We start from the raw sequence: 18,525 nt of genomic DNA on the forward strand, positions 1-18,525 counted from the left end.
TTATTTCCATCTTTATTTAGTTGATACGTGCCATTTGCACGTTTCGGCATAGAGCCCCTCATCAGTCAACTAAACAATACAACAATTAAAATATTACACTAAGTATTCTACCAAACAAAATTAACACAAGGTATGGTTCTTACCATCAATTAGGATTTTTTGGATCTCACCTTGTATCTTCTCAATCATGTCACTCCAATGAGATGGCCATATTATTTTCTTGATGTAATATTATTTTTCTTGATGACCGTATTATTTTCTTAGTGTAATATTTTAATTGTTGTATTGTTTAGTTGACTGATGAGGGGCTCTATGCCCGAAACGTGCAAATGGCACGTATCAAGTAAATAAAGATGGAAATAAAGCCAAGTGTTTAATTAAAACTCAACTTTGGGTTCATAGTCCACAAAACTCATACTTACTGTGTAAATATGAGTTATAAATGCACGTTTCTATGAGTAGGTCTAACGTTGCATTTATCATTTATCAACAGGCGAGTTTTGAAATACAATGCAGTTTTTACTAAATTTAAAATCCTATTTGTTATAAGAATGGATTTCGAAAACAAAAGGAAAATTTTAAATTGGATGGAAACTTTAAAAGGATGGAAAGATATTCCGTTTTTTATACAACCTTCCTTTCGTTTATTTGTATAATATGTGCACAATAGTGGAATCAGAAAACTAGAGAGATGGGTTATAGAAAGGAAACAAGAAAAATTTTTTACTACCTGAGGTACTCGGCTTTACTCAGGAAAAATCTTCAGAACGGGAGTGCATCTGCACCCTGCGTACCCTTTTAAATCGACGGCCGGATGGCCGAGCGGTCGAGCTGGCAGCCCACCGCTCTGGAGGACCCGAAATCAAATCTGAACGGGTCAAAAAATTCCCAGGAATTTTTCAGGGGTGGTCCGAAGAATATGTTGGCTTCCGTTCCTCACCACCCGGTCGCCACATTGTGGGCCCGGCCCAACCTATAATGGGTTTGTTAAAAAGAGGCCCTCTCAGAATCCACGGGGTGGAGTTTAAAAAAACCTTTTAAATCCAACTCCAACCCTGTTTATTCACAACATTAAAAGGTCATTTTGTATTTTTTTTAATGGTAATTTTACTTTCCTGGATGTTATGTATAAATAACAAGGGAAAGTATTAAAATCGTATCAATTTAACCCTCCGGGTTGTTTTACAAATTTCCACGTTTTGAGACTCCTAAACCCAAGAAAGTAAAAAAAAAAAAAAAGAAGATTAAATTTCATAGATGTGTATGTGTGTGTGTTTGTTTGTTGGTATCATAATGTTTCGTAATGGGCTTCTCATTACGATTCGGACAGATAGTGAGGGACGGGGCACGGATCAGGACAGGCTACCTCCTGAAAAATTCGTGGAGTTTTTCGACATAATAATAATAAATTAAATAGAAACGTATTTTAATATCTATAGTAAACTTATGTAAAATGCTACCTGGAATCGGGACAAATCCAAGTTAGTAACTTGAATTATTTCGCCTTAACACATAAAATAAATTAACAGTTAATATCATCGTATTTAATTTTATTAATAAATTTGCATACAGTTTCTGAAATATCCAATGACACGGGTTCGATAGTCGGTTGCTTAGCCTTTATTTACTATAGGGAACTAACATACACTAAAATTGACAGTTCTAGTTTTCGATATGATGATTCTAAGCAGAATTACTGAAGGTTCATTTGCTTTTTAAATACACGAGAGTAGGAGAGTATAATAAAATCAGTTGAAACATGGATTTAAGTATAAAAAACTGGATAGAACTGAATATGAGATATACATACATGTATATCCCGTATTTGTTGACTTTCGGTTAATTACAATGGCACACGAACATGTGAAGTGCGTAAAGAATTTTACGTTTTTTTTTCTTTTTTAAGATGCTCTTGCTAAGATTAGACAAAGAAAAAGCTGTTGGATGAGTTTGTAATCGCAATTAAAAATCGGCATGTAACCCTCAGCTATGGTTAACCCGCTTTCAAATTGACTTTTAAACATAGATAAACCATGGGTTATTCGAAGGAAATTGCGGTAATTGCGGTAAATGTACTGTGTACTGTACATCATGTAAAAAAATCTTTTCAATGCTTGTTTGCGATTTTTACACGAATTCAATAGTAAGAAATTTAATAGTTGGTCTAATTATTTAAACTTGAAGCTCCTTCAAAATTTCAATTTCGTTCATCTACTAGATTTAAGAGAATAATTTTAATCAAATTTTTTATCACTAAATAAAAAAAGTTCATCTCTATTTCTTTCATGTAATTTATTTCTGTACAACAAATGACGACATACAATACAATTTTCCACATAACAAAACAATCTATGATCACGAATAAAAAACAAAAACAAAAAAGTAATAATAACTATTATATCAAACACATATACAATATTTGAAGAGACACTGTGAAATATTTTAAAAGAAACATCAAAATTTAAATTTCATTAATATTAAATACACACATATAAACAGAAATACCGCGAACAATTTTGCTTTGCTTTGTTTTGTACCGAGTTATTATTAGTTTTTCTTATTGATGATCCAAGTCTCTTCGACACCCGTTTTAGAAATATTCATTTGTTTATTCCATTTTACCTTTTCTCTCGTCTAGAGTACCATTATAATAACTTAATGAAGAATCCTTTGTGATCAATTTCTGGTGTCATAAAATGAATTAAAATATAATTGGCACTTATGGAGACATCAGAACATTTTGCCTCCGTTGTCTAAGTTTCGGTTCAAACATAAAACCAATTTTTCAACTGAAAATTTAAAACAATTAAATGTATCACATTTAAAACACGTCAAAATAATTTTCATTTAATTATTTAAATAAATAAATAAATAATAATAATATAAAAAAATTTATAGTCAATTAAACAAGCGCTATTTTAAAAATTTATACTCTTTCATATTATTGGTTGATATATCGAAAGGCAAATTATGTATTAAATTATTTATTTTATTACTTTATATAATTAAATTTTACCCGAAATCGTTTCCTTTCTGTTTTTTGATTTTCTACTCCTCTTTCTGATTCTGGTGTAATTGCGTAATTCAATTTCTATACATTTGTATATAATATAAGTTTAATAATAGTTTCTCTCATCAGATGTCGTCTTCTTTATATATATTTTCAAGCATACTTACGTCACAGCACGTATTTCCGGGAGCTCGATAAAATGCGATGAAAGCAAATAAGGGTACCATGGACACACTGGAAAAAGCGAAACCCCACCCCAGAGCAATGGCCCATGTTGGAAAAAGATATCCGTGATAAGTAAGAGGTGGACTATTGACGATAGACAATGTTATTACAGTCTGAAATATATATATATATATATTTATTTATTTATTTAAATTTTCCGATAAAAATGGTAAACTAATTTCTTTTGTATGCGTTCTTTGATGATTAATTCCAGTGTTAATGTAGCGTGTTCCAATGTTAATTCCAGTGTTAATATTAATAGCATAGCATCGAATGGATAAAGCTACTGAATATTGGTAAGATGATCGTGGATTCGTCGCTGACCAACGGGCTGAACTCCATGTTTTATTCATGTATCTAACACCTAAAAAAAAAAAATAGTTGTCTCTTGGCAGACCATTTATGTGTTGCGTTACCTTAACCCTCAATCCAATCCTAATCAAAGGAAATTGACTTAAAAAAATAATAATAATTTGATAGGCATGAGCAAAATATGTTTTTTTTCTGTTTTAATATTAATTCTTTTATCATCATATATGTAACTTATAAATATGATTTGTTTATTCACATCAATCACTCAGTTACTTCGTGGACATGCTTATTTTTGTCATATCCTTTCAATAATAATAAGAATAATAGCATTGCATTAACAGGAATAATCATCAAAAGCACGTATACTGTTTCTTAATTAAAATTTTATGTTATTAATATTTAAATATATAAAATTCTTACTAAAAGAAATGTTGGACTAATAAATTTCCAACATAATCTCCAATATATTCCTGGTTGAAAACCCAACATTTCTTCAATATTTTTGCAAAATCGATCGAGACCTTTTTTAACGAAAAATAAAAATAATTAAACAAAGTTAAGTTTAAAAAAATCTTTAACACAAAAAATCAATATTGGTTGCTGAACACCTGTTAGTTTTATTTATTTATCTGTATACAAACAGTTTTAAAGAATTAATTTTAAGTTAAATATTCCTAAATTTTTCTTGACCAGATGGAAAACTCACCATAAACCCAAGCTATACCGACTGCTTCAAAAAATGCTGAACAAATAAGTGATATACCAGCTGCGTATGTGTCAAACCAATACATCATATAACCACCTCCCTATGAAAGAAAAAAATATTAAACTTATCTGTATTTACTTAACAACTTTACTGTAATTTATATTATTTACTCACTCTCGTTACATTAATTATGGCAATACAGAAAGAAGTTGCCAATACTCCAGCTGTAAATATCTGGCGACTATATCGCCATTTTACGAAATATTGTGAGTACTCGTCTTTTAATCCAGTTATAACTGATTCTAATCCACCCATCTGAAAAAACCACGGTATTTTTAAGTAATAAAATAAAATTCAATGTCTCGAAGTTGATTAAATCTATTAAAAAATCAACATATTGAGTGACTATTTGATATGGAAGTCGCATGACATGAAATAATTAAGCATTGCTCACTGCGCTATCAAGGCCAAGAGTTAATAGCATGGTAAAGAAAAGCACAGCCCAAAAAGGTCCTCCAGAAAGGGTTGCAATCGCTTCTGGATAAACCTGAAAAATGAGTCCGTATCCATCTTTGGCAACGTGAGTAATTGGTACACGTTCTTTGTGAGATATATAACCCAAATAAGCAAATATAACGAATCCGCCATAAAAGCTGGTGAAACTATTCACTGCAGTTGTCCATAAGCAATCTCTAAATGGATAAACACGTTTTATTATTTATTTATGTAAATTTAAACATATAAATATATAAATTCTCAGATCAGAAAATGCTAAAAAGGATTACGAAATTCTACTTGCTTATAACAATTATTATGAAAAGGGTTGTAAGATGCGTAAGTCAAATGTACACCAAACCCAACTCCAACGGAATAAAACACTTGAGCAGCTGCATCGATCCATACCTAAAAAACAAAATATAATTATCTTTACTTTTCTTTGCCAAAAAAATACGTTAAAAAATGCTTTCAATCAATAAAAAATCTTAAATTTATTTTATATCTCGACTGACCTGAGATCGAAGAAGTTGACTGAAATCTGGATTTAAATAATAAACAAGACCTTGACCCGCTCCGGGAAGCAATAGACCACGTATCAGTAAGATGGTAAGAATAAAATAAGGAACGGTAGCTGTTACCCACACTACCTACAATTTAATTGAGTTAAATAACATTTTACATAATTTAATAATTATATTGAATTATTTTCTTTACTTTTCCTGAAGATTTCACTCCTTTAAACAGAGCAAAAAATAGAATGACAAAAACAACGAGGACGCACATCACTAATTGCCATTTTGGTGCTCCCAAATCGTGTAATCCTGTGCTTAGATGCAATTCCAATAATCCCCGACTGTAAAAGTTAAATGAATTTTAATGGATTACTTAAAGTTTTTCGATTTAAAAACCGATTTTTCAAATATAAAATCGTTTTTCTAAGAAATACAATTATATGAATTTAAAGATGGTGGACTCATCAGAATCTCAGAAAATTTCAAGTTTAAAGTATACGTTTCCATTTTTTATACTTTAATAGTTATTACAATAGTTTTTATATTTTAAAAATTTATATAAAGTTTAAACAAATTACAATTACTAAAATTTTTCAGCACTTAAACTTATTTAAAAAAAACTTCTTTAAGAGTTAGAATAATGTAATTTATAAAATATAATATTAATTAATATCCCTTCATAGATTTAACTAAAATTAATTTAAACACAGATTTATCATAAAAATATTCAATCTTCTTAGAAACTAGAATTGATTAGATAAATATTTTGCTTGAACTTGTCAAGCAAATTAAAAGCTAAACATTTTAAATCGATTATATCGGTTTAGCACAATACTTTTTCCAAGAATTAATAGTTTTTTTTTTATGGAAGAATACCGAACTTGTTTATTATATTTTCACACAATACTAGTTGACACTTTTGACGTTGATTAGATTAACGACTGATGACAAATGATGACATTTTGTGGCGGTTAGAACTTTAAACGTCATACTTCAATTTAATTTAACTGACACTTCATCAATTTTAGCCCTTCATACGACAGAGCAATACAATAAATAGAAAATGAATGAATTATTTTAACAATGGTTAACATACAAAAAGCATGGATACGGAAAGATCCGTAAATTTTTAATGAAGATATATTGAAAATTAATATATATATATAGATTTTAATAGTATAAAAAAATACAGTATATGATATTAAAAGGTAGTAAAATTAATTGAATTTATATAATCAGAAGTTAGAGTAAATATCAAAGTGTTGTTGAATTATGAATGAATTACGAAATTACTTTTTGCGAAGGTTACGATACAGAAGATATAATTTATTATTTTGACCTATAAAAAATAACATATTATACCGAACGACCATATCCTTTCATAGAAGGGAAGCAGCAAATTAAAACAAAAAATTTATTCGTTTTAAATAAAACAAAAGAGAGATTATCTTATATTATTTAAGTGAAAAATCCAGAAAGTTTTAAATTATCTTAATTAATAATGTAATCACTCTTAAGGATTTAAATTATTAAAAAAAAATTTTTTTTAAGCTAGAAGACGGAACGACCTCGCTAAAAGTTCGACGTAAATAATTAAGTCGTAGGTTTTATGATGATCATAAATATTTCTGAATGCTGTTTGACGTCTTAATTAATAAAATATTCTCTTAAATCTATTTAAATCGGGAATAAAGTTCACGTCATTATCGCTTATAACACATATATCGCTTTTGACTGTATAACCATTTTAATTATTTTTCTTTCGTATTAAGATTAAATTTTAAAGATTTCTGGCAGAAGTAATTTTATTTATAGATTTTTAAAATACATTGGCAATGCCAAAGTGGCGACGATATCCTCTCCGAAACAGATCCATAATAAAAAGAAAGAAGAAATAATAATAAAAAAACTATTTACAATAAGGAATTTTACTAGTTATACTGGTACTCATATAACATTTACTTACAAATGGTTTTTAATCTATTTAAATATGAGAATAAAACGTTTTTTAAGAGGCAAACAGAAGTAGCAAAAGATTGTTGAATAAAGTTTAGTATTGTATTAGTAAAATAAAAATATACTGCAAAAATTTTTAAAAAATCTTCACTGAATTTTTACATTTTATAAGGTTTTTTTTTTTGTATTTATTTCAAACGTTTTCTGATAGCCTTCCATTTCATCCCTTGGAATCTTCTCCAACATCGTAAACAGCTCATTTAAAAACATATTATCATTACGAAATCAACTATTATAATTTAAAATACCGTATTAATATGGATCCTTAAATAGATTTTCTATGTTTATAGATATAAACGCAACTTTCATAGATTAATATTAGACTTACTTAAAAAATTCGAACACGGGTGAAGTTTTATTCAAATAAATCAATTCGACGGATAAATTAGAATAATTTTGTTGAGTAAAATTATCTCCTCTGCATTTTTCCGTGTTCCATTCGTTTCCACAATGAATCCAAGGAAGATCAGAAGAAAATGAAGCAAAGATGAAGTATACGGTCCATCCGATGATAACATTATAATAAAAGGACACGTACCAAGAGACTAGACAGGCACAGTATCCCACACCTGAAATATAGAATTTATAGCTTATTTTCTAACGTATTTATAACTAGAGACATAATATAGTATAACAGATAATGCTAATAACCTTTAAAGAGTGGGCATATTCTCCAAATGCTGATGGGACCTTGTTTATTATATTGGCCAAGAGCCAGTTCCATGTAGAAAAGGGGAACTGCTCCGAATATCAACATCAGGAAGTAAGGAATAAGGAAAACTCCTGTATAAGGAAAACATCTTTGGATTAAAGCCAAGTAACGACGGAAGTAATAGTTTAATCGTCTAGTAAATTACAATTAGTAACAGTAATTGAACTTATTGTTCTTTTACAATTGACGCGTATTTACGGATAATGATTCTTAAACAGAAAGTAATGAATTATAGTTATTATGATTATGTAATGAATGTAATTAATTTGCAAACCGATTTTCAAATCTGTAAACTTAATTTAATTATCAATAACGAAATAATAATTAACAGAAATGGAATTTGATTTAATGTTAGGATTTGATACTAGGCTTATAACTTTTATATACTTTTCACAACACAATATCTTACGAAAAATGATATATTATTAGTAAATAAAGAAAAGATTAGCAAATTAAATAAATAATTGTATTAAAATAATAATGTCGCGAAGGCTTCTTAAGAATTAAGAGAAGCCCATGCCACTTACCTTTTTGAGACTCACAACATCATTAAAAAGTTGTATTATATTTTAAGTTAATAAACTTTGACGAAAATAAACATATATTTTTATTAATACACAAGAATGAAATAGAATAAAGAATTCATAACAAATATTTTGAGTCCTCGCACGAAAAAGAGCCAGCAAAGATCTTTGACCATGCTGACCCCTGTGATAGAACCTCATCTGGATCTCGTATAACAATACATGTTAAGAAAGTCATTTTTAAATACAAAACCAACTTAAATCTAGATGAAAAGACATTTCTTTTTAAAATATTAAAGATAATTTATGAATATTTTGATTATTTTTGAATAATAAAACGTTACCTCCTCCGTTTTTATAACATAGATAAGGAAACCTCCAAACATTTGCCAAATCAACCGCAAAGCCGATAATAGATAATAAAAAGTCAGCTTTTTTATTCCACGTAATCCTTTCTTCCGAATTTGGATTTTGCTCGATTTTATTATCTGTTTCTTCTTGGAGAGGAACGACCAAACTACCATCCATTAAATCGGGTTTAGTAATGCTAAAATTGGTAGCATGATTGTCTCCTATAAAACAAAATTCGATATTATTATTATTAATTTTTTAATCTACAGATCTATTTTAAATTTAAATTAAATCAACTTTTACTCTTCTCGGGATCTCCGACGAGATCTGTATTAATGGTGGTCTGCAATTCAACATCTCCAGATGTCGTCCTGTCAGCCAATGGAAATAGAGTATCCTGTTCGGCTAACGGGCGTGCTGGCATGATGTCATCACCTGACTTCTGATTGGTCGAACAGTCCATCCATCTGTGCAGTATGGTAGCTATGAATGACTGAAAAAATTACCTCAAATGTATTAAAAATAATTTTTATAAATGAATAGGGCATAATATCTAAAGTATAGATGATTTATTTAATATTTTTATATTGTTTTTAAATGGATAAATATAGGATAGATGGAAGAGTTTCTAGAAAACAACTTTCTCGTCGATATATTATGATTATATCATAACAATGTTTACCTGCTGCGTCTAAAAATATGTTTTGTTAAACTTGAGTTTTAAAAATAAATTTGTTTCCGGTTTCACTTGGACTATAAAACAAAATAATGTACTTAAATAATCACAAAATTCAACACAACATTTAACACGCTGCAAATATACCGTCGGATTTTATAATTGAATAACTAATTTTAAAAACTTATTTTATTTAGAATTTCAACGTTTATCGAACCTTGTAAGTAGCAAAGCAGTCATTTAAAAGTGTTCGCCACTCTCGATGTGACATCGTCAATACCTATCTGGTTTTTAAGTTTCAAGGTTAAGCAACGCCTTTACAAAATATCAGCTAGAGTTACTTCAAAAGAAATGATAAAAAACAATAATAAAATAAATAAAAAACTCTTCTGTTACAACTGATTTATGCTAATTTACTTTCAATCGCTAGAAATCCGTTTATTAAATTTCATACATTCGAAATTTCTAACGTAAATAAAATATAACATGATAAAAATATCTTTTTCGTTTTCGTCATAATATAGATTTCAGAAAAAGTAAATTATAAAAATAATATAAAATATGCTTAATAATTACAGAAATTGATAATATAATAGCGCTGCTTTAGATAGCTTGATAACAGCATTTAAGTAATTTAACGAACTTGATGCTCTTTTTTTCAAATTCAACTTAATAAAAGCATTATTCGGAACAATAAGCGAATGTAATAGTTAAAAAAATATAATAATTTTTATGTTTCATATTTACTAATCATGGCTTATGTAAGTGAGACGTATCCCACGTGGTTTCCAGATGTGTTATGTAAACAGTGAATTATTTTTTCTATAAAAGGCAACACACTTAATATACTCAAAACAATTTGATACATCAATATCTTATTGAAGAGAATACTTAGATATCTCTTCTCAAGAATATAATAATTGATGCGTTTTAAACTTATATATATAGTTTGAGTAGGCTAACTCATTAAATTTACATATATTTGCTTTCAAAATTTTGTTATTATTCGGATAAAGTCTATCCATTTGATACAGTAAACTCTCATTGATAAGTCTACAATCCCAGTTACATCACTTTAGTTAACTATATTAGTTTATATGAGTAAGGATTTCTACATTCTTACGTTATTTAAATTCATACAACTTATATTTATGTCCAAGCTTAAATAATAAAATTCACACTTATATAAAAGTTAATATAAATATTTATATAACTGTAGTCGATAAGTAAACAAAGTATATTTGAAGAATTATTTTCTAAATCTGGAATTTTATTTAAGTCGATTTCAGGAGAAATATTTTTAAAATACTTTTCCCACTTCTATTTGACTTAATTTATAAATTAAAATAAACAGATCTTTATATATATTTAGACGAGTTTATTATAAAATCAGTCAGTTCGTAATTTATTTAAATCTACAAAAATAAATTATGTATGTAACCATCCCCATAGCTGTTATAATAATGCAGTTTTACACCTATTCATTGAATAAGTTGTAATTAGGGCCGTCGAGAGGGGAGACGAGGATTTCGTTCTCTCAAAAATTCATCGCAAAAAAGGTTCACTAAAGAGCTAGAGGGGCCCGCCTTATTCGTGCCCGATACAAGTTCTCGAGGGCCCTGGTTATAACGAATAAGACTGCAGTAGAGGATTTACGGCAGTATATGATGTATACCCTGTTTTTTCTTTTGTAAAAATATCATATACCATCAGGTTTTGCGATTTATAAACCTGCATTGTACTTTATATATTAAAGAAAGTTAAAATGAATTGAAAATTGATTACAATGCGGATTCGTCTCTCCAGACGTTATGGAAAAATACGTGAAATAAAATCAAACGTTATGATTTTTCAACGCTGTACTAAAATAAATAGTTAAATGTATAGAATAATTTCTTTTATTTTAAATAAGCATGCCAATACATTCATTTTCTAAAAGTAATTGTTTTTCTTCTCTTCTCCAACATCAATTTTAAAGTTATAGAAAAACTGTATACCCCGTGTTTTACGATTACATTACTGATAATGAGCGTATGCAATTTTATTCATGCTGTAGGACTTGAAAAAAGTGGAAAAAATGCTATTTTAAATACGCTTTTTAAAATTTAAATTTTTAATGAATTTTAAAATGAAGTTTCTACGTAGGCGCACGACTGCTTAGCAAAATTGAACACAATCAACAATTATAGAATTATACTGAATATTTATAATGTAAATAAATATTTCATTACAAATTGACATATTTTAGATAATTATCAATTTATTTCTAACGAAATTAGTAATAAATTTAAAAACTAGAAGTAATGCGACCTTAGCACATTGCTAAATCATAGTCTATCCAAATAAAACTTTCTTGATTAAACATTCTTGATTTTCCTCGATTTGTTTACGAATAAAAACAAATATATCCATTATAAATTACAGGATAATGTAATTATTATTTTTTAAATATAATTTATTTCCTATATAATAATCACTTAATAAAACGGATTTCATTAGAATTGCGTTCCACGTTTCAAAATAATTCTCTTTTTTCTCGCTTATAAATATGTATTCCCGACTTCCAGGCAAAAAAATCTTAATTTCATTTCCATTTTCCATTAACTCAGTTATTAATTTATTAACAGAAAATAGCATTTACATGCATTTACATTATAAAATGTCCATCGACAGTAGTTATACGCTGCTTTCTTAGAAAAGCAATCAAGTGTGTTTAGTTTAAAACTTGATCAATGTGTTTTCTTACTTCTGAAATTTTGTTATTTTTAATAATTAAACACGTGAATACAGACATTACCTCTTGTCATCACTCCACGTTGATTGAAGCTTAAGCAAACTATTTTTTAATATTAGAAACAAATTACATTAATTCTGACAGTTATCACTTTTATATTTTTATATCTCTTTTTGTTTATTTAATTCATGCAAATTTCCATTTTAACGAAATATTCTATGAATATTTTAAGCTTTTTATTTTAAAATTATGCACCTTTACACCTTAAAATAATGATGATGTTAAATCTTAAGCTGTTTAGTATAAGTTATGCGTTATTCCAGTGGCGCGTTATAGCTTCATGGGGCCCAGGAGAATTTGAATTAGGGGGGCCCCATGTACTATACAATGCTGACTTCAGACATTTTTCTTCGGGAGAATTTTTGGGGAATATTTTCTTATAAAAAATTAGTTTGGGACTCCCTGTTGGTAGGAACCCAAGCAATTGTTCTTTTTACCCATAGGATAACGCGCCACTGTGCAAGTCGAACAAACAGCAATATAATAACAAATAAACCCTCTCTGCAATAAAAAAAATTGCAATTTGACTGAACATGTTTAAGCAATTTCAAATATTAATATTTATTTAAAACGTGATTAATAAATTATTAACAAGTGAATAACTAAAATTTTTTTCGCTTATGTTTCATCGATTACATAATGTATAATTATCTTGATTTTATATATTAAAAAAGAAATTTTATTTAATTTATAAATGAAAATCAAATATTTGTTAAAAATTTAATTATTATCTAGATATAAGTTTCTCCTTTAAATAGTCACAGTGTTCAATAATATTATGGTAAAAATTAAATAAGTAAATATAATTCTTGATATAATTTTTATTTATTCATGTACTTTCATTAATTTTAAAATTATTGTAAAATAGCGTATAATTCATTATTTTGAATTAATTTGCTCAAATTAATCCAAGGCATCTAATAATATATATATATATATATTTAAATTTTATACATAAAATCAATAAAAATTAGATGTTATTCGGAAAAATAACTGGATTATTGCGTATAAATATGTATTTTATACATTTTACTTTATAAATGTGTATGTATATCATCATCAACCATTGTCAATCCACTGCTGGATGAACTGGATGAAGGTATCATCTAATCTTTTCCATTTTTCCTTATCCAATGCTTTGGTTTTAATATAGCCTATATGTACAGTACATATTTATTTATGCACACACACACACACACACACACACACACATATATATATATATATATATATATCAACGCAAATACAGATCATAGAAGAGTTTTCTTAATTAGTTTTAACAATTAACTTACTTAAAATAAGCGCCACAAATAACATAAAAATGTAACAAAATTGAAAAGTAATTACAAAAATAATAAAATATAAGCATTATTTTAAAAAAATTAAAATTTTAGCGTTCATTCGCCCCTCCGAATCCTCTAGATTCATATCTGAATCACGGAGCTTGTTATTTTTCTCCGTAGGCGCCAAATTATGTCATTATGCCACTGGATAACAATGTGTACATTTCATAAATACTTTTTCTTATGCATATTTTGCAACTATTATTTATTCAAATTAATTTATATTAATTCGTTATGATATTTTATAACTTTTAAAATTTTATACAGGATACGGTACGTTATTATTGTGTTACAGAAGTTGATCGGAAATTACCGTAGTAAAATATAAATAAATAAAAATTCCGCTTCTATTGATAAAAAAAAAAAAAAATGCTAGTTTTTATTCTCTGGGAAAACAAAAATAACATTTCATATATATAAAATAAAATATTCAAATTTTGTCCGTAACTTTACTTATAGCTTTAGAGTAATATTATATATTAAAAATATTTCATTCTTAATTTAAAATATGCTTGAAAAAAGGGTAAAAGTAGAAGAGAAAGTGAAAAAATTAACTTAAAATATGAAACTTGAAACTGAAAAAGCGTAAAAAATCATAAAGGCAATCGAAACTATTCCTTTGATTTGATTAGACATGTTGATTTTACGCTACTTAATATATAAATATCATATTATCTAAGCTAAAGAAGAGTTTGTTTTATCGAGTTTCATATGTTTATTTAAAGATGAATCTTGAAGGGTTTTGATGAAAATTTTCTATCAATTTTATGCGCTGATAGAAAAATTTACATTTCAATCATCAATCTTATTATATAGCTTCACTAGACTGATGCATACAGATTTTATTTAATTATTATAGTATTTAACACCTGTGATGTACTAATAATTTTCTAAAAATATAGATTAAATTAAACATTATAATTTTTATACATTAATACTTGCGATTTTTGATATTATGACTTGATTCATAAATGCTCGAAGATCTTTAAGAAATAATTTATTTATTTAATTACTTTATAAATTTTAATTTAAACTACCATTCAAAATCAAATAATGATTATCAAATATAGCTTTAAAGCAGCAATAGTTATTCGATAATATTAATTTATACTTCTAAATATAGATTTTTTAATGAATTTAAATTTAAAAAAAATAATATACATCCGATACTAAATAAAATTAAATAAATATTAACTAAATTAATTAATTAATGTAGAATTTTAATTAATACAGAAAAATTTACTATTTTAAGGACAATTCACTTACCTAACAATTTAAAATATATTTAATTAATTCTTAATTATTCATTTAAAATAAGAAATAAATAAGTAAAAATAATTAATTTCTTCAGTTTTCCTATTAGAAAAAAGCCCGTTCCTTCGCTCGAAACGGTAAAAAGATTATAATTTATAAGATAGAATAAATTCGAGCGCGTATGAAATTTTATAACTATTAATTTATGTAGTTTTATTAGTTAGATTACATAAATTCGTGATAGGAAGAATAACATTACGACTGGTTAAAATAGAAAGTAACGAAAGTACTTAAAGAAATTTGTATATTAAACAACGTCTATTTGAAACTATTTGATCTCGTTAACACTCAATTGGGAAAGCACTTGACATATTTTATAAAATCTACTTAAGCAAAACACTTACCGTTAACTGTCGATATTCATTCGTGTTTTGCTATATTTCCTTTAACATCCATCCCTACTGCCTTATAAGTACTTACATTTCGCACACGTGACTTATCTCCACCAATAACAATGGAAATGATTATATCTAAGCCACTACGTCAAAATTTTGAAAATATCAAGAGTTTTCATCTTACAAAAGACACATTTTCCTCAAATTTAATAAGAATATCAATGCTTCGCAGCTATTATAATTATCGCCAGAAGCGATATTAAGCTTTTAAATGCCGAAAATAAAGAAATAAATACATTTTAAAGGTTAAATTGTGTATAAAGAAATCCTAATACATAGCCTAATTTAGTTCAGTGTTCGATATATTATTTATAAACTGATACTCGAAAACGTTTAGTAAATATTAATTTAGGAAAAAATATAATAAAAATAATTTTAAATTTAAATTCTAAAGGATTGCAATATTTATTTTTCCAATTTGTAAACATTGTTTTAAATAATATCAATGCTTAGAATGTATAAGCAATTAAAAGTAATATTTATTCTAAGAAAAAATCTAAATATTTCTTCAATCTTATATTTAAATTAAATTTTGTAGCCTAATTAAGTTAAATTTTATCACTTAATACTGAAAGAAAGTGTAAAAAATGAATTACAGTCTTCACAAGATAATATTTTGTTTAATGTTTATTTTGCAAAAATACTTTTTTAATAAAATAAAGTTTAAAGTATATTTTAGAAAATAATCCTTTGTTCTATACATAAACGTATTATAAAATTTACACGATTTTTTTCGTTGTAAATTAGGTTAAGAGGTAGACGGCGACCGAATCGATAGCATCTAAAATTAATTAAAAGAGTTCAATCAGCATGACTTACCTTTAGCTACTTCAAAAGTGAAACGTATGCATTTATGCAATGGCATCGAAACACCCCTTGACGTCATCGTTTCCAAAACAATTAATGTCATTCAGGCCAAAAGCCAGAAAAGCCTACGTGATTTTAATACTCGAGAGTATTTCTGTTTCACACTTTCGATTGTATTAATAATAAGAATAAGAATAATGTATGGTAGCAATAATCCTATTAAATAAGATACGACGTTAACTTAAAAGTAATTCTACATTTAATAAATAACGCAACTAGTTACGAAGTAACCTTGAGATGATTGATTATTCAAGGATAACCAGAAAACGAAGATTAAATTATCACAAATTTCGTTCTAGTAGAAAATTGATTTTTGTGAAAAAAAAAAAAAAAAATATATATATATATACATTGCCTATATTATGAGTCCATGTATTTAAATTACTAACTAAGCTATATAAACCGTTCGTTATTTGTTTAGAAAATTGATAATACCTCTTATGTTGATATATACAAGGATGAACGACGTTACAATTTGTAATATAGTACATTTTATTATTCAAATCGTATTATTATTTAAATGTAAATATATGGGGTACGTGTCGAGTCGTTAAAAAAAACTAGAAAATTGTATTTAATTATTTATAAATGCTCATAACTGAGCAATGAAAAATTACGTAAGATAAACATTTTTTTAATTTAGCATCGTTACAATTCCGCAACTCGCACCTAATCATAAAAAATTGCAATTTCCTTTTATACAAATTTGTTTTTTACACATTATGTTAACTAGGAAGAAAAATCTTTTACATTCTAGTTTCCTTCCGTTTGTATGTGTTGAAAAACAAATTACAAAATTCATTTTCTTCATTTTTCTTCTTATAATTGACTGATATATAAGCAAAAAGTTATTACTACAGTAAAATAAAAAAGAAAATTTTGATGTGTAAGGTACAGACGTGCTCTATCATCCACAGTCGCGACTATTATAATAGGAAAAAAAATGGCGGATAAACATTAGTCTAAAGCCGATAGCAAAAGACATGCCCTCTTTTAGAAAATTGACTAACGTAATCCAATAGATTCTAAATATATGGCTTAGCTATTAAATTATCGAATATAAATTTGGCAATTATTCTACGAATTTCAGAATAGTAAACTATTAACAGTAATCAAGTTAAACGAAATTTAATTTTAAAACGTTCGCAAGATTATATTATTAATAAACTTAAAATTACGATTGAGTAATCTATTTAAACTATAAACCACTTTAATTTCACATTCGTGTTTTTTATCCTCTAAATAACTTATATTAAATATTCATAAATTTAATAATTTTTCAATCACTTAATTCAGATAAGATAGAGATTTATTAACGTGTAGCCTATACGATTTTGTTATTTATATAAGTTTATAAGTCTCAATAACTTTAATAAAACATTTAAATATTTAAAAAATAAATCTTTAAACTTCCTTTAAAAGTATTTATGAAAAAAAGAAATTTAATTTGTAAGTAGAAAAGAGAACTTCATTTAAATTATTTATGCAGTATATATTCATTACAGTTTATGACGTCAATTACTGTTTTATGATGTCAATTATTGTGTTTTTCTACCTTACATTTTCCAACAAACTCTTTTTTTTTTTTTATTTATTAATTATTGGCTCGTTTCCATGAATCTACATCTGAATACTTAAATATATAAATGTAAAATATCTATAATTATTACTATATCTAGATTATACAACATCTAACAATTGTAAATTTAAAATGAATTAAAATTAACTTACAGATACATAAATTTTTAATAAAAATATGATATTTTAAGTTAAAGTTTGGGACTTACCCGTTCTCTTAGATTCGAAAATCTGATTGATTTACGGGATAATTTGATATAATCTGAAAACAATGCGGAGGAAATCAGTTTTAGGCGGATACTTTTTGCAATATATTCTTCGAATATATATATATATTCTAAATTTAATTTAATATTAATCATTTTAAAATAAATTAATTATTATTACTTATTTTTGATATTTAATTATTAGAAAAATGTGTAGCTAGAAAAATTATTGATTGCTCGATTTTTAAATTTACGTAAAAATTCATAATTGATTTTAGTTTAATATACCGCGTTTATATTTTTTATTATTCTAAGTACATTTTAGGGTCACTTCAAACCTATTTATGCAGTAATTAATTAAAGATATAATGTAATTTACTGTATTTTAACATTTTCTTTTAAACTAGTAAGGCAAACCATATTTGTATTTCCCTTTCCGTATATCACAGTAAATTATTTCGAAATATTTTGTATACCAATTGTTTT

The 18,525-nt window shown here is 26.7% G+C and overlaps 1 protein-coding gene across 5 annotated transcripts in view; it reads right to left on the minus strand.

Moving 5' to 3' along the window:
* Positions 1-2,275: 2,275 nt before the first annotated feature.
* The window catches only part of LOC136983947 (sodium-dependent noradrenaline transporter-like), a 43,781-nt gene continuing 27,531 nt past the window's right edge, over positions 2,276-18,525 (minus strand). For 2 of the 5 annotated variants that reach the window (XM_067280839.1, XM_067280840.1), the window contains exons 2-16: positions 18,043-18,095; positions 9,170-9,359; positions 8,860-9,087; positions 7,931-8,062; positions 7,608-7,848; positions 5,466-5,604; positions 5,264-5,398; positions 5,053-5,156; positions 4,708-4,945; positions 4,428-4,568; positions 4,254-4,353; positions 3,968-4,068; positions 3,178-3,348; positions 3,017-3,091; positions 2,276-2,789 (exon numbers count right to left, since the gene is read on the minus strand). In XM_067280839.1, coding sequence (XP_067136940.1) covers positions 2,766-2,789; positions 3,017-3,091; positions 3,178-3,348; positions 3,968-4,068; positions 4,254-4,353; positions 4,428-4,568; positions 4,708-4,945; positions 5,053-5,156; positions 5,264-5,398; positions 5,466-5,604; positions 7,608-7,848; positions 7,931-8,062; positions 8,860-9,087; positions 9,170-9,359; positions 18,043-18,095 — 2,072 coding nt within the window. In that variant the 3' untranslated portion in view covers positions 2,276-2,765. Of the gene's footprint in view, positions 2,790-3,016; positions 3,092-3,177; positions 3,349-3,967; positions 4,069-4,253; positions 4,354-4,427; positions 4,569-4,707; positions 4,946-5,052; positions 5,157-5,263; positions 5,399-5,465; positions 5,605-7,607; positions 7,849-7,930; positions 8,063-8,859; positions 9,088-9,169; positions 9,360-15,337; positions 15,476-16,207; positions 16,420-18,042; positions 18,096-18,525 lie in introns of those variants that run through there. The other 3 variants (XM_067280842.1, XM_067280841.1, XM_067280838.1) reach the window with 3 other exon arrangements.

This window comes from Centruroides vittatus, unplaced genomic scaffold, assembly GCF_030686945.1.
Source record: "Centruroides vittatus isolate TY-2023 unplaced genomic scaffold, ASM3068694v2 contig_898, whole genome shotgun sequence".
NCBI lineage: Eukaryota > Metazoa > Arthropoda > Arachnida > Scorpiones > Buthidae > Centruroides > Centruroides vittatus.